General features: G+C 48.4%; 1 protein-coding gene across 3 annotated transcripts in view; it reads left to right on the plus strand.

The window, feature by feature from the left end:
* spo11 (SPO11 initiator of meiotic double stranded breaks) overlaps nt 1-14,900 on the plus strand; it is a 171,377-nt gene that overhangs the window by 112,693 nt on the left and 43,784 nt on the right. For all 3 annotated transcript variants that reach the window (XM_072514521.1, XM_072514524.1, XM_072514523.1), the window contains one exon: nt 6,480-6,579. In XM_072514521.1, coding sequence (XP_072370622.1) covers nt 6,480-6,579 — 100 coding nt within the window. The remainder of the gene's footprint in view (nt 1-6,479; nt 6,580-14,900) is intronic.

Raw genomic sequence — 14,900 nt, forward strand, 5'->3', positions numbered from 1 at the left:
CTGGGACCAGCCCAGGGGCCGTAACTGGGACCAGCCCAGAGGCCGTACCTTCCATGTGGATGAACCTGCGGCGACCACTCCTGAGGACGTGGAGACGGAGGACGACTGCCTGCAGCTGCATTGTGTGGCAGCTCCCCGTGTGGCCCCCATTAAGGTGACAGTATGGGTCAATGGCCACCCGCTGGAGATGGAGTTGGATACTGGCGCAGCGGTCTCCGTGATCGCCCAGAGGACATTCGACCGCATCAAGCAGGGTATACAGACCCTTACACTAACTGACTCACAGGCCAGGTTGGCCACCTACACGGGGGAACCACTGGACATTGCAGGAACTACAATGACCCCTGTTGTCTATGGACGCCAGGAGGGGCGTTTCCCACTTATCGTAGTGCGTGGCCATGGGCCCAGCCTGTTGGGTCGGGACTGGTTGCGCCATTTGCGGTTGCAATGGCAGCACATCCTCCAAACAGTTTCTGGAGGGTTGACTGAGGTGCTAGGACGATACCCAGAGGTATTCCAGCCTGGTCTGGGGAAAATAAAAGGGGCTGTAGCCCGTATCCAAGTTGAACCAGGAGCCACACCGCGCTATTTCCGGGCGCGCCCAGTGCCTTACGCTTTGCTCGAGAAGGTAGAAGGGGAGCTCACTCGTTTGGAGAGTTTGGGTATTATCAGGCCTGTCCGTTTTGCTGACTGGGCAGCACCAATTGTGCCAGTAATGAAGCCAGATGCCGCAGTTCGCTTGTGTGGCGACTATAAACTTACAGTGAATACAGTTTCCCGACTCGACCGATACCCAATGCCTCGCATAGAGGATCTCTACGCGAAACTTGCAGGCGGACTCTCATTCACAAAATTAGATATGAGTCACGCCTACCTGCAGTTGGAGCTGGACCCTGCCTCCCGACCATATGTAACAATTAACACACACCGGGGCCTGTATGAATATACACGGTTGCCCTTTGGAGTATCCTCTGCCTGCGCAATTTTTCAACGTGTTATGGAGGGCATTTTGAGAGGTTTACCACGTGTGGCTGTCTACCTAGATAACGTGTTGATTACAGGGACGTCGGAGCAAGAGCATTTGGAAAATCTGGAGGCTGTCCTTAAACGCCTTTCGGAGGCTGGAGTCCGTTTACGTCACACAAAGTGCGTATTTCAGGCAAAAGAAGTAGTCTACCTAGGTTATCGGGTGGACCGCGAGGGTCTGCACCCCGTCGCAGAGAAGGTGCGTGCAATTCAACATGCCCCCACCCCGACTGACACTTCGCATCTTCGTTCTTTTCTCGGTCTCGTAAACTATTACGGGAAGTTCCTCCCCAATCTGGCAACTACGCTGGCCCCCTTACACCTGCTGCTAAAGAAAAATCACACCTGGGTTTGGGGTCAGCCGCAAGAAACCGCTTTCCGGCGGGTAAAGCAACAATTGTCGTCGTCTGGGTTACTAACCCACTATGATCCGGGAAAGCCTTTGCTCGTCACATGTGATGCATCCCCGTATGGTATTGGGGCTGTCCTGTCCCACAAGATGGAGAACGGGGCCGAGCGACCGATAGCTTTCGCCTCCCGCACATTGACTGCAGCGGAGAAGAAGTACGCGCAGATCGAGAAGGAGGGCCTGGCAGTGGTTTTCGCGGTGAAACGCTTCCACCAGTATGTGTACGGCCGCCATTTCACTATCGTGACTGATCATAAGCCCCTGCTGGGACTCTTCAGAGAGGATAAGCCGATACCGCCCATTGCTTCTGCACGGATCCAGCGCTGGGCTTTGTTGCTTGCTGCATACGAGTATTCTCTGGAGCACAAACCAGGTACGCAGATAGCAAATGCCGACGCACTGAGCCGATTGCCTTTATCGACCGGCCCCATGTCGACCCCCACGACCGGTGAGGTGGTCGCAACCCTAAATTTTATGGACACCTTGCCTGTCACGGCATCACAGATCCGTGAGTGGACCCAGACGGAGCCAGTCCTGTCAAAGGTTCGGCACATAGTCCTGTATGGTGGGCAGCATAGACAGCTCCCAGGCGAGTTACGGGCATTTTCCTCCAAGCTGTCAGAGTTCAGCGTGGAAGACGGCATCCTCTTGTGGGGGACGCGTGTGGTTGTCCCGGAAAAAGGCCAGGAGCTGATATTATCAGACTTGCACAATGGGCATCCGGGCGTGACCAAGATGAAAATGTTGGCCCGGAGTTATGTCTGGTGGCCAGGCCTCGACACCGACATTGAGAAGGTGGCCCAAAACTGCTCCATTTGCCAGGAGCATCAGAAGCTTCCACCGGCCGCGCCCCTACATCACTGGGAATGGCCAGGGCGGCCTTGGGCACGCTTACATGCAGATTTCGCAGGCCCTTTTCAGGGATCCATGTTCCTTCTACTAATTGACGCCCAGTCCAAATGGCTGGAGGTGCATAAGATGCAGGGGACAACGTCCTGCGCAACAATTGAAAAAATGCGTTTATCATTTAGCACGCATGGCCTCCCCGAGGTGCTGGTCACGGATAATGGCACTCCATTCACGAGTGAGGAGTTTGCTAGGTTTACAAAGATGAACGGCATCCGCCATATCCGCACTGCCCCTTACCACCCGGCTTCAAATGGGTTGGCAGAGCGTGCAGTGCAAACATTCAAAAGAGGCCTAAAGAAGCAGTCTTCCGGATCAATGGACACGAGACTGGCTCAGTTTTTGTTTACGTACAGGACCACCCCCCATACAGTGACTGGGGTAGCTCCCGCAGAACTCCTAATGGGCCGGAGACTTCGCACCCGCCTTAGTATGGTCTTCCCGGACATTGGCGCAAAAGTACGCCGCACACAAGAACGGCAGGGACCGGGATTGTCTCAGCATCGTCCGATTCGGCAGTTTGCGCCCGGTGACCCAGTATTCGTTCGGAATTTTGCTGGTGGTGCCCAATGGGTTCCTGGGGTAATCTTTCGCCAAACGGGCCCTATATCGTACCAAGTGCAAGCCCAGGGTCGTCTCCAGCGAAAACATGTAGACCACGTCCGGTCCAGAAGATCATCCCCGCAAAAGATTCCCCGCCCCCGGAGCTCAGTTCAACAGCGGCAAAGACCAGAAACAAGGGAAGGTAGTCCTCCAAATCTTCCACTGGTGCCTCACTCAAAGCCTGCGCAGGTCATGACGGGACCGAATGGGGACAGAGACGCTGACATGACGGAGGCAGCAGACTCTGACTCCGAGATGGAGACACAGGATGAATCAGAGGGGGAATCCTCGGGTCCACAGGCCGTGGATGTACAACCGCGCCGTTCATCACGGAAGCGCCGGTCTCCGTCTCATACGCCGCCTGATCCAGCGCCGCGTGCAAATGGCGTCCGGCCTGCGGCCAAACTAGTTCGACGCCTTCCTTCGCCAGGGCCTTCGGTGGATTCCTTGGACTTTGGGGGGGAGGGATGTTATAACCTGCCTACTGACGATTGGCTGGGGACTAATGATTATCCCACAATCCTATGGGAGTATGAACTTTCCCAATGAGGGGGGCGGAGAAACTCCTACTATAAATAAGCTGGCCAGTCCAGGAACCAGGAGGAAGGAGAAGGTAGCAAGGGAAGTTACTGCTACTACTATGTATATATTGTTATTGTAAATAAACTTTATTATTTTGTATCCTTAAAACTCGTGCTGGATTCTTCGGGGCCCTTACAAAACTAACCTTATGAGTTAATAACACATACTTATTGTGAGTTATTATTAAATTGGATTACACAATCTAAGGGTTTGGGGAAAAACATCACAACCCACTTTAAAAATAATTCAAAGACACCTTTGCTTACGCACAGAACTGGAGAAAATACATAGGTTCACATTCTCCTGTTTAACAAGAGGTAGGAACTCAGACTTTGCAGCTCCCAAAGTTGTATTCTGAGCCAGATCAATGAATGTGTTGAGGCAATGCCTCCTAAATATGCAGATCTGAAACGTCTAATGGCAGGCCATCGAACATCTTTGAATCTTACAGTAGAGTTGTCAAAAAACTGACAGAATAAGATAAGCGCGTTGGTCCTGACTGACTGCGATGGAGGACCAATACAATGCAGACTACAATGAAGTTTATGATTATGAAATCCTCCAATCAGCCAACAGATAACTGCTTCTAACAGTGGAGCAGGAGTAGGCCATTTGTGGCCCTTTGACCCTGTACCGCCATTAAATGAGATCATGGCAAAGGCAGCACGGTGGCGGTGGTTAGCACTCCTGGCTCACAGCGCCGAGGTCCCAGGTTCGATCCCGGCACTGGGTCACTGTCCGTGTGGAGTTTGCACATTCTCCCTGTTTTCGCCCCCACAACCCAAAGATGTGCAGGCTAGGTTGACTGGCCACACTAAATTGCCCCTTAATTGGAAAAAATGAATTGGGTACTCTAAATTTATTTTTAAAAAGAAAAAAAATGGCTGATCTGGTTATGGCCTTATCTCCAGTTTGCTGTCTTTTCCCCATACCTTGACTCCCTTGTTTATAAAAAATCTTTCTAACTCTGCCTTCAATGACCCACCACACTGTTTTCCGGGGAAGAGAAGTGCCCGAGTGGCACTTCATTCTGCAGCCCTTGTCTAAAAGAACTAACTTGGGCTCCTTCTGACTCTCCAACTGGCAACCTTTCTGCTATGCAATTCCGTCCCTCTGGAAATAAAACCCAGTGCTTGTTTTGCTTATTCAAATAGCCTTAGCAACCTGTGTAACTTAATTTGGAGACTGCATTTGTATGCCTGGTTCCCTTTGCCATACCTCATTTATTCTCCAATTATCCAAGCATATGTGACCTCCTTATACTTCCTACCAAAATATAACACCTCACAATTATCAATTGAAATGTATTTGCTAATTCCATATCATTATTGACTTCAGTTTTGAGCTCTGTGCCATACCAGGTTAGGTACTGCCTTGAAGTTAGGAGCAGTCAATCTTACCTCTGTAATTCAGCTCATGTATAAATGTTTGAATCACGTGATTCTGATGGAACCCAAATTAAGCATCAATGAACGGGTAACTGGGGAGTGCTGATGATTGGAAACACTTTGTCCTGAAAGTTCAATGCCTTGCTCACCTTACCTTGAGGTCAGTTTTATTAAAATGTCAACATAACAATTTCAATGTGTACGTTCTTCCCGTGTCTGAGTGGGTTTCCTCCGGGTGTTCCGGTTTCCTCCCACAAGTCCCGAAAGAGGTGCTATTAGGTGAATTGGATATTCTGAATTCTCCCTCTGTGTACCTGAACAGGTGCTGGAATGTGGCGACTAGGGGCTTTTCACAGTATCTTCATTGCAATATTAATGTAAGCCTACTTGTGACAATAAAGATTATTACATTACATTACGATTATTACATTACAATGTATAATGAATTACATGATTTTTTAAAAAAATAAGGTGGTAATTGTTGAGATTAGAGTTTCTGGGCAGGACGTAGTTGGGCGATGGTAGCCCAGAGGTAGCCTTGCCCATAACACTGGTCAGTTATCCTATCTATCAAACCTACTTGATCCAGGATCTCATATATAATTATTATGTCAAGGGCTCTCCTTCCAGTATCCACATCTACTGATTAGAAATAGGTGAGTCTAATGTGTAGACTGTCTGTTATAAATGGAGGCAGCAGCAGAAAGGAGGAGTTACATACTCAGTTGTTCTGGATGGCACAATGGCAGACTGCCTTTTCCCCTTTCGAATGTGGATGCAGTCTGACGCTAACTAATGGCATGAAAGTTTCTTGCCATTTGTGGCAATAAGAATTTCAATACAAAATGTGTTTGGATGGCCTGAACCTAACTGCTCATAAGCATGAACTAAGGGAAGGCTGACACAGTGGTATTGTCACTGGGCTAATAGTCCAGAGACCGAGGGTAATGCTCTGGGGACCCGGGTTTGAATTCGGCAGATGGTGGAATTTGAATTTAATCATTTAAAAACCTGGAATTGAAAGTTCTAATGGTGACCATGAAAGCATTGTCAATTCATTGTTAAAAACCCATTTGGTTCACTAATGTCCTTTAGGGAAATCTGCTGTCCACAGCAATGTGGTTGACTCTGAAATGGCCTAGCAGGCCCCTCAGTTCAAGGGCAATTAAGGATGGATAACAAATGCTGGCCCAGTTAGCAACACCCACATCCCCAGAACACATTTTTAAAAAGCACAAACTCCTACTATTAATTTTTAAGCTTAATGTGGATTTGCTAAATTAACAGTGGTGTTTTTTAAAATTCAGGGGAAATCTTACTGTTGAGTTATGGTACATGATAGAGGCGCTTGATGCTGACACTAGGGACAATAAGGCAGACTTTCAGTCCCCATCATTGACATCCATTATTTTAATGAAAAAAAGGATAATGTAGTGAATCACAAAATCAACCAGAAAAGGGTAATGACACGTATATTGCTTGAAAGGATGTTAGCCAAATCATTCAATAAGATGTATTACATGTTTTTGTCTTTTTCACATCCTATTATCTTGATTGATTTTCAGGGTAAAGGAGTACCAGATCTAAACACCAGATTGATGGTCCGGAAACTGTGGGATATGCTGCACATCCCAGTTTTTGCCCTTATGGATGCTGACCCACATGGTAATTACTGTTTCTGAGTAAATTATACCAGATTCAAATTAATTCAGTTGTTTATTTTTTCCAAACTTTTACCTTAACCTTTCTCTCCTGTTCTCCTGAAGGTGTTGCGTCATGATGAATAGGCTGGAGAAGGGAGGTTTACCTGCTTAGCTATTTAATGATCACCTGTCTGTGCAGCATGTAGTCAATGATAAAGCAAGTATAATGTGCACAAGCAATGTGTGTAATGTCTCAATGATAACTGATTTTCCCTTAGGACACTGTCTAAGAAATCTGGTAGAAGCACAACAGAGATAATCGATTCCCTTTTGTATAGATGGGAAAAGAAAGACTTGCATTTCGATAGAACAACAGAAAAGCGCTTTACATGCAATGAAATATTTTTGAAGTGTAGTTGTAGGAAACGCAGCAGCCAATTTGTACACAGCAAACTACTACAAAGAGCAGGGTTTTATTATGTCCAGATAATCTTTTTCATGACGTTGATTGAGGAATTAATATTGGTCGAGACACTACAATCTGACGAAGTGACCACTCAGGAACGCACATTTGGATACAAAACGAACACAGATTTATTTCTCATATTGCAAATCTCTCCACTCCCCAAAGGGTCGCCCTCCTCGACATGCACCCAGGTCGAGATTTTTATATTGAGAGGCTCCCCTTGTTCAGGGGGAGGACCCGCTCCATTTACCGGGAAGTTCGTATTCCGAGGTGGTCAGATTTAACATCTCGCTCTAAAGACAAAAGGTGGATAAACTTGGCGGAAATTTAACGCCATATTTTCATTCTGTGACATTTCCCAGGAATGTTTTCCCCACTAGGGAGGAAATCTCGTTGCCGAGACCCATCAGCTCTCTGGTCCTAGCAGCGCCACCAGAAGCACTGACCTCTGCTGGGATTAACGCAAGTTCCTGAGGGAAGCATGCCGTGATGAAGCCTGGAGCAAAGCTAGTCTGGGGTCTTACTGGTGCCAGGCTGACAGAGACATGGGGTTCGTGGTGGACAGGCTTAGGGATGGGGAAGCCTTCAGAGAGTGGATTCCAACGGACATAGGGCCTGAAGAGAAGGTGGCTCACGCTTGACCTACCACCAATCCACCCAGTGAAACATGGCACTTGGTGCCGGCCTCCCCATCCAAGGGTAGAATCCCAGTGATGGCTGGAGAAGTCCCTTAGATGACCATTAATTGACTACTTAAGGATCTCATAGTGGTCTCAGTTGGACCAGTGGCAAGCACTGCGTCACCTGCTACTGGGTGGGTGGGCAGATGATGGAAATGATGTCCCTGCTATGCACCTGATTTTTAACTCACCACAATCGCCTGCCATCTGGGGTCATAAAAGTCAGCCCTTTAATGCCACAAATAAATACGTCAATTGAGCAAATATTTGATAAGTAGTCTGTTATAACGCCCACGAGAACCTTGTGCAAACAATCATTAATCTCTGTGTGGGTCTCGTGGAGTATGAGCTCCTCAAGTAGGGGCCAGAGATCAACCACCTGGGACTCGTTAGGAGTCATAAGATATAAATGCAGGCCCAACTCAGGGCCTGACAGAGCAAATCATTGCAACTCGGAATGCACTGGGAGTGAGATGCTGCATTAAGCATACTTGTGTAAGTAAATTAATCTGCGTTAACGACAGCTTCCTTATGAGTTATTATATTGGCGACGAGGATTTACAGAAGCCACGGACTTTCCCGATGATTCACCTATCCTCTGGATGTTCGTATTGAGTGCGGTATGTCGTATAATTTTAAATGCTAGGGCGGTACGGTGGCACAGTGTTTAGCACTGCTGCCTCATGGCGCCGAGGACCCGGGTTCGATCCCGGTCCTGGGTCATTGTCTATGAAGAGTTTGCACATTCTCCCTGTGTCTGTGTGGGTCTCACCCCCACAACCCAAAGATGTGCAGGTAAGTGGATTGGGCATTCTAAATTGCCCCTTAATTGGAAAACAAATAATTGGGTACTATAATTTTTTTAAATTTAAATGCCATTGTTCGGTAAATTGGATGCCTTCGATGCGGGGCTGGGGGAATCATGGAAACTGCAGTGCAGAAGGAGGCCATTCAGCCCATCGAGTCTGGACCAGCCCTTGGAAAGAGCACCCCACCCAACATTTTTGGACACTAAGGGCAATTTAGCATAGCCAATCCACCTAACCTGCACATCTTTGAACTGTGGGCGGAAACCGGAGCACCCAGAGGAAAAGCAGGCAGACACAGGAAGAAGGTGCAGATTCCGCACAGACAGTGACCCAAGCCGGGAATCGAATCTGGGTCCTTGGAGCTGTGAAGCAACTGTGCTAACCACTGTACTACCGTGCTGCCCACAGTATCGGTATGCAGAGTGCATGCAGTACTTCTTCCAAGCAAATAGTATATTGGAGGAAGACTAATAAGGTTCTCCTTCTGACCGCCTGCGGGGCCCAGACATTTGGAATCATCAAAAGTTTGGCTACCCGACTGGACCGGATTCTGGGTTCGATGAGCGTGTGGCAGTGGTTTCAGACACTACGACCCAAACCGTCTGTGATTATGCAACGGTACCGGTTTCACACAGCAATACTGGTGAGTCGGTTATGGACTTTCCAACTTGTTTCCGGCGCTTGGCTGAGCACTGCAAGTTCGGGCATCCCTCGCAGAAATGTTACAGGACAGACTTGTAGGTGATTTCAATAATTCGGCCTCTCAACAGAAGCTTGTTAGTGGAAACCAAGTTGGATTTAAAACATACCATTGAACCTTTTCTCTCTCACGAACATGCAGAGAAGGATGCACAGAAACTACAAGGGCCCATTGATTATGGCGTGCAGAGCTTGGGTCACCTTTCCATGCAGACTCCACATCGATCACAGGACAGTGCGGATCCAGACAGAATTCTTCCAGCAGAGGAATCCCCGAGGCAGGTTTGTGGCAGAGTTTGGTTTACGGATGTTCTGCAGCCTGGTGGGATACCTGCCTGAGAAGGATGGTGAGAGCTAACCGCCATTGGGGTCGAGGGTCTCGTGAAGGTCAGACTGCCCGGTGCGGCGCAACCGGCATCACCTTCGACAGCAGCAGCTGTTGCCGTGACAAAGGCTTTGTGGACACACAGGACAGCGACAAAGGTGATGACTGCTTGATGCAGATGAACTGTGTATCGACTCCAAAGGTCGCACCGATTTGGATTACTTTGCAGCTTAATGGACACCCAGTACCAATGGAGGTGGACTTGGGGGCTGCCGATTCCATTGTGGACCTCTACATCTTTTGACGATTGCGTCTGGGAATCATACCGCTGACCTTGTGGGATACCAAGGCTCGATTGACCACCTATACAGTGGAACCATTAGAAATTGTGGGGACCATCGTGATGCCGGTGGCATATGGACAGCAGGCTGTCCGCATGCCCCTTGTGGTTGTACATGGTACAGGTCCAAATTTACTGGTAAGAGACTGGTTGAGGGTCCTTCAATTCGACTGGCAGCAAATCTTTTGAGTGGGCTCCGGCAATCTTTACGACGTGTTGAATAAATATTCAAAGGTTTTTCATGACGCTCTAGGGAGGATTAAGGGTGCCAGAGCCCACGTCTATGTCAATCCTACTGATCAGTTCCGGTAATTCCGGTTGAGGCTGGTTCCCTATGCGCTACCTCCTAAAGTGGATGCAGAACTGCAACAGTTGCAAGATCTAGGAGTCACCGACCCGTACGGTTTGGGGAATGGGCTGTGCTGGTGGTGCCTGTAATGGGACCTGATAAAACGTCTGGCTGTGTGGGGACTTCAAGTGGACTGTAAACAGGGCTTTGCAATTTGACCGCTAGCTGATGCCCCAGGTGGAGGATCTAGATGCTCAGCTGCCATTGACTGTTCGTTTACAAAGCTCAATATGAGCTACGCGTATTTACAAGTGGAGCTTGACCCGGAATCTAGAAAATTTGCCACGATAAATACACATTGAGGATTGCTTAAATACACACGCCTTCCATTTGGAGTTTCATAGGCCCCTGCGATATTTCAGAGAGTGATGGAGAACATCTTACAGGGTTTCCCAAAAGTGGCTGTCTACTTGGATGATGTTCTTATCACCAGTTTCATGGAACAGGAGCACATGGAAAATCTCCAGGGGGTAATCCGTCGTTTCATATGGGCACTCGACTAAAACAAAGTAAATATGTTTTCCGTGCCAAGGCAATGACCTCCCTTGAATACTGCGTGGACAGTGATGGGCTGCACCCAATCGCGGATAAAGTCTGGGCTATAAAGGGGGCCCCCACTCCAAGGAACGACACTGAACTCCGGTCCTTTTTGAACCTCGTTAATTATTATGAAAAGTTTATCGCAAATCTGGCTTCCCTATTGGCCTCGTTACATGTGCTGTTGTGGAAAGACTAGAAATGGTGCTGAGGCTCGTCTCAGGACGAGGCAACTATCTTCCAAACAACTCTTGACGCACTATGACTCGACTAGGTCCCTGATTTTAACGTACAATGCTTTCCCTTATGGTATTGAGGCAGTGCTGGCCCATGAGTGGAGTGACGGTACGGAATGTCACATTGCATTTGCCTTGAGGACCTTGGCAGACGGTGAGCGCCGGTACTCACGAACGGGCTTGCTGTTTTCTTTGGAATTAAGAAATTCCATCAATTCGTCTATAGTAAACATTTCATTATCATAACAGACCACAAGTCATTACTCAGCCTATTCCAGGAGGGCAAGCGCCTGCTGTGCAGTGAAGATCCAGAGGTGGGCACTCCTGCTTGCCAGTTCCGAGTTCACTTTTCAATGCCATTCGAGCATCAAGATCACGGTGTGAACGCCTGCAGCCAGTTGCCGTTGCCCGCGAGCACCCTGTCTCTACTTGTGGCGGATGAGGTGATTGCGGCTTTGAATTTTATAGACACCTTACCGGTGTCGGCTGCTCGGATATGCAGAAGGACCCGGCATTGGCGAAACTTCGCCTTATGTAGTTTGATTGCGGTAAAAAGTAGGCCTTTCCACCATTTCTGCGACCCTTCACTCAGAAGTTCTCCGAGCTGAGTTTGGAGCATGGAGAAATATTGTGGGATTCCCAGGTGGTCATCCCCCCCCCCCCCCCCCACAGATGGCAAGCACCGTTTCAGGTTTTGCACACTGGCCATCCGGAGTTTCAAAAATGAAAACGTTAGCCTGGTGCTATATTTGGTAGCCGGGTATCGATAGGAACCTTGAGAGAATTGTAAAAAAAAACTGCTCGGTGTGCCAGGAATTTCAGAATCTTTCATCATCAACTCCTCTCCACCCTTGGGAATGGCCAGGCCGTGCATGGATTTGCCTCCCACGTGGATTTTGCTGCACTGTTCATGGGCTCCATGTTTCTGATAATTGTGGACGCCCACCCCAAGTGGCTGGAGGTTTACAGGACGACTTCCACGGCGTCTAAGGCCATAATCGAGAAGCTCCGAGGATCGTTTTGCAACCAATGATTTCTGGAGGTCCTGGTGACGGACAATGGCACCAGCAAGGAGTTTGCTGTTTTTATGCGGCATAATGGCATTCGCCACATTCGCACTGCGCGATATCATCTTTCATCTAATGGACTGGCAGAGCGGTCAGTTCAAATGTTTAAATGGGGATTGAAAAAGCAGCCAATAGGGTCTTTAGACACGCAGTTGGCGTATTTCTTATTCAATTACTGAATGACCTCACCTGTGACCACCGGGATTGCTCCAGCAAAACCTCTGATGGGACGATGACTCGGGACTTGCTGGAGACCAAAAGCCCAGGGATGAAAATTAGAATCCCTCCAGTGCAGAAGGAGGTCATTCGGCCCATTGAGTCTGAAAGAGCATCCTATCTAACCCCACTCCCCCACCCTATTCCCTACCCCAATAACCCCATCTAACCTTTTGTGTACTGACAATTTATCATGGCCAATCCATATAACCTGTACATCTTTGGACTGTGGGAGAATACCAGAGCACCCAGAGGAAACCCACGCAGACACAGGGAGAAAATACAAACCCCACACAGACAGTCACCCAAGGCTGGAATTGAACCCAGGTCCCTGGCGCTGAGACAGCAGTGTTAACCACTGTGTCACCATGCCACCCTTGCATTAAATCTTCCTCTTCCAAATTTTGGGGCCACGACCGAGTGGTATCAGGAGTAGAAGAAGAGACACTGTTGTTCAGGGATGCCGGAGCAAACCATCCCCGCCGGGGACACCATTTAGGCATGGAATCTTGGCGATGGCGCATTGCGGCTCTTGGGAATGGTATTGGACTAGACAAGCCCAGTCTCTTATCGGGTTCAAGTCCAGGGAAAGACCCTTAAGAAGCATGTGGACCATTTGACCAGCCATGAGGTCGCCTATCGGGACGTTCCACTGGCAGTTGTAATGCTGTCGCCACAGCATGAGCCAACAATTTTTCAGGCACCAGATTTGTAAGTGAAAAACAACTGTTTATTTATAACAAAAATAGAGATAAGACATGCAATTATTATAACAGAATAATCTGCTACTCCGCCCTTTTATCATCCCACCCCCTGCCCAAACACACACAAGACAGATACATTCAGAGGGAGGGTGAGGAGTAAAAATAATAGGAATTAAATGTGAAATTAAAGATAAGTGTCCTTCCAAGTCGTTTTTGCAGCAGGTTGTCCTCCCAGACGCGGAGTGATTGAAACCACCGGTTAGATTGATAACGAGGATTTTCTGGCTTAGCATTCAGTCAGAACTCCCAAGTTGGAGAGTTTCCTCGGCGGGAGTCATTTTAATCTTTATTACCCTGCCTTCACTCAAAAGAACCGCCTCAGGCCAGTTTGATTCTTAAGACTCTCGGTCTCACCTCCTCCCCAGCTTCAACCTTAACTGACTTCCAGACTCACCAGAATGACCCTAGCTTTACTGAGGAAAAACAGAATTCCCCACATGAGATTTTAAAAAGGGTTTTTGAACAACTGGCCTGCCTGCAGCTGCTGCTGGATTGGATTTATTTGCAGTTCAATCTGGCTATGCAAAGAGAAAGGTGTTTACTTTGGATCTTTAGAATCCAGTAGATGAGAGAGAGAAATCAGAGCTGTGTCCCTCTAGTTTCTGATCAAAACCAAACTGAAAGCAAGATGAAACCGTCCTTGCCCGACAGAACATTCCAGAACAGTCCGCACCAAACAGCACTGAGTATCAGAAAAGGCCCAATCATGTGAAACAGTGATGTGGAGATGCCGGCGTTGGACTGGAGTGAGCACAGTAAGATGTCTTACAATACCAGGTTAAAGTCCAACAGTTTGTTTCAAACACTAGCTTTCGGAGCACTGCTCCTTCCTCGGGTGAATGAAGAGGTATGTTCCAGAAACATATATATAGACAAATTCAAATATGCCAGACAATGCTTAGAATGCGAGCATTTGCAGGTAATTAAGTCTTTACAGATCCAGAGATAGGGGTAACCCCAGGTTAAAGAGGTGTGAATTGTCTCAAGCCAGGACAGCTGGTAGGATTTCACAAGCCCAGGCCAGATGGTGGGGGATGAATGTAATACAACATGAATCCCAGGTCCCGGTTGAGGCTGCACTCGTGTGCGGAACTTGGCTATAAGTTTCTGCTCGGCGATTCTGCGTTGTCGCGCCTCCTGAAGGCCGCCTTGGAGAATGCTTAGCCGGAGATCAGAGGCTGAATGCCCTTGACTGCTGAAATGTTTCCCGACTGGAAGGGAACATTCTGCTTGGTGATTGTCGCGCGATGTCCGTTCATTCGTTGTCGCAGCGTCTGCATGGTCTCGCCAATGTACCACGCTTCCGGACATCCTTTCCTGCAGCGTATGAGGTAGACAACGTTGGCCAAGTTGTACGAGTACGTACCGCGTACTTGGTGGGTGGTGTTCTCACGTGTAATGGTGGTATCCATGTCGATGATCTGGCAGACTTGCAGAGATTGCCATGGCAGGGTTGTGTGGTGTCGTGGTCGCTGTTCTGAAGGCTGGGTAGTTTTCTGCAAAGAATGGTTTGTTTGAGGTTCCGCGGTTGTTTGAAGGCAAGTAGTGGGGGTGTGGGGATGATCTTGGCAAGATGTTCATCTTCATCGATGACGTGTTAAAGGCTGCAAAGAAGATGTCGTAGTTTCTCCGCTCCGGGATAGTATTGGACGACGAAGGGTACTCTGTTGGTTGTGTCCCGTATTTGTCTTCTGAGGAGGTCGGTGCGGTTTTGCACACGAGTGCGGCCACATGAGTGCGGGATTCACGCCGCCCCCAGCGATTCTCCGGCCCAGCGGGGGGTCGGAGAATCCCGCCCATTATGTTTAGTTCTGGGCACTTTATTTTAAAAAGGATGTTAAAGTCCTGGGGAGAG

Source organism: Scyliorhinus torazame, chromosome 8 (genome assembly GCF_047496885.1).
Source record: "Scyliorhinus torazame isolate Kashiwa2021f chromosome 8, sScyTor2.1, whole genome shotgun sequence".
In the NCBI taxonomy this organism is placed as follows: domain Eukaryota; kingdom Metazoa; phylum Chordata; class Chondrichthyes; order Carcharhiniformes; family Scyliorhinidae; genus Scyliorhinus; species Scyliorhinus torazame.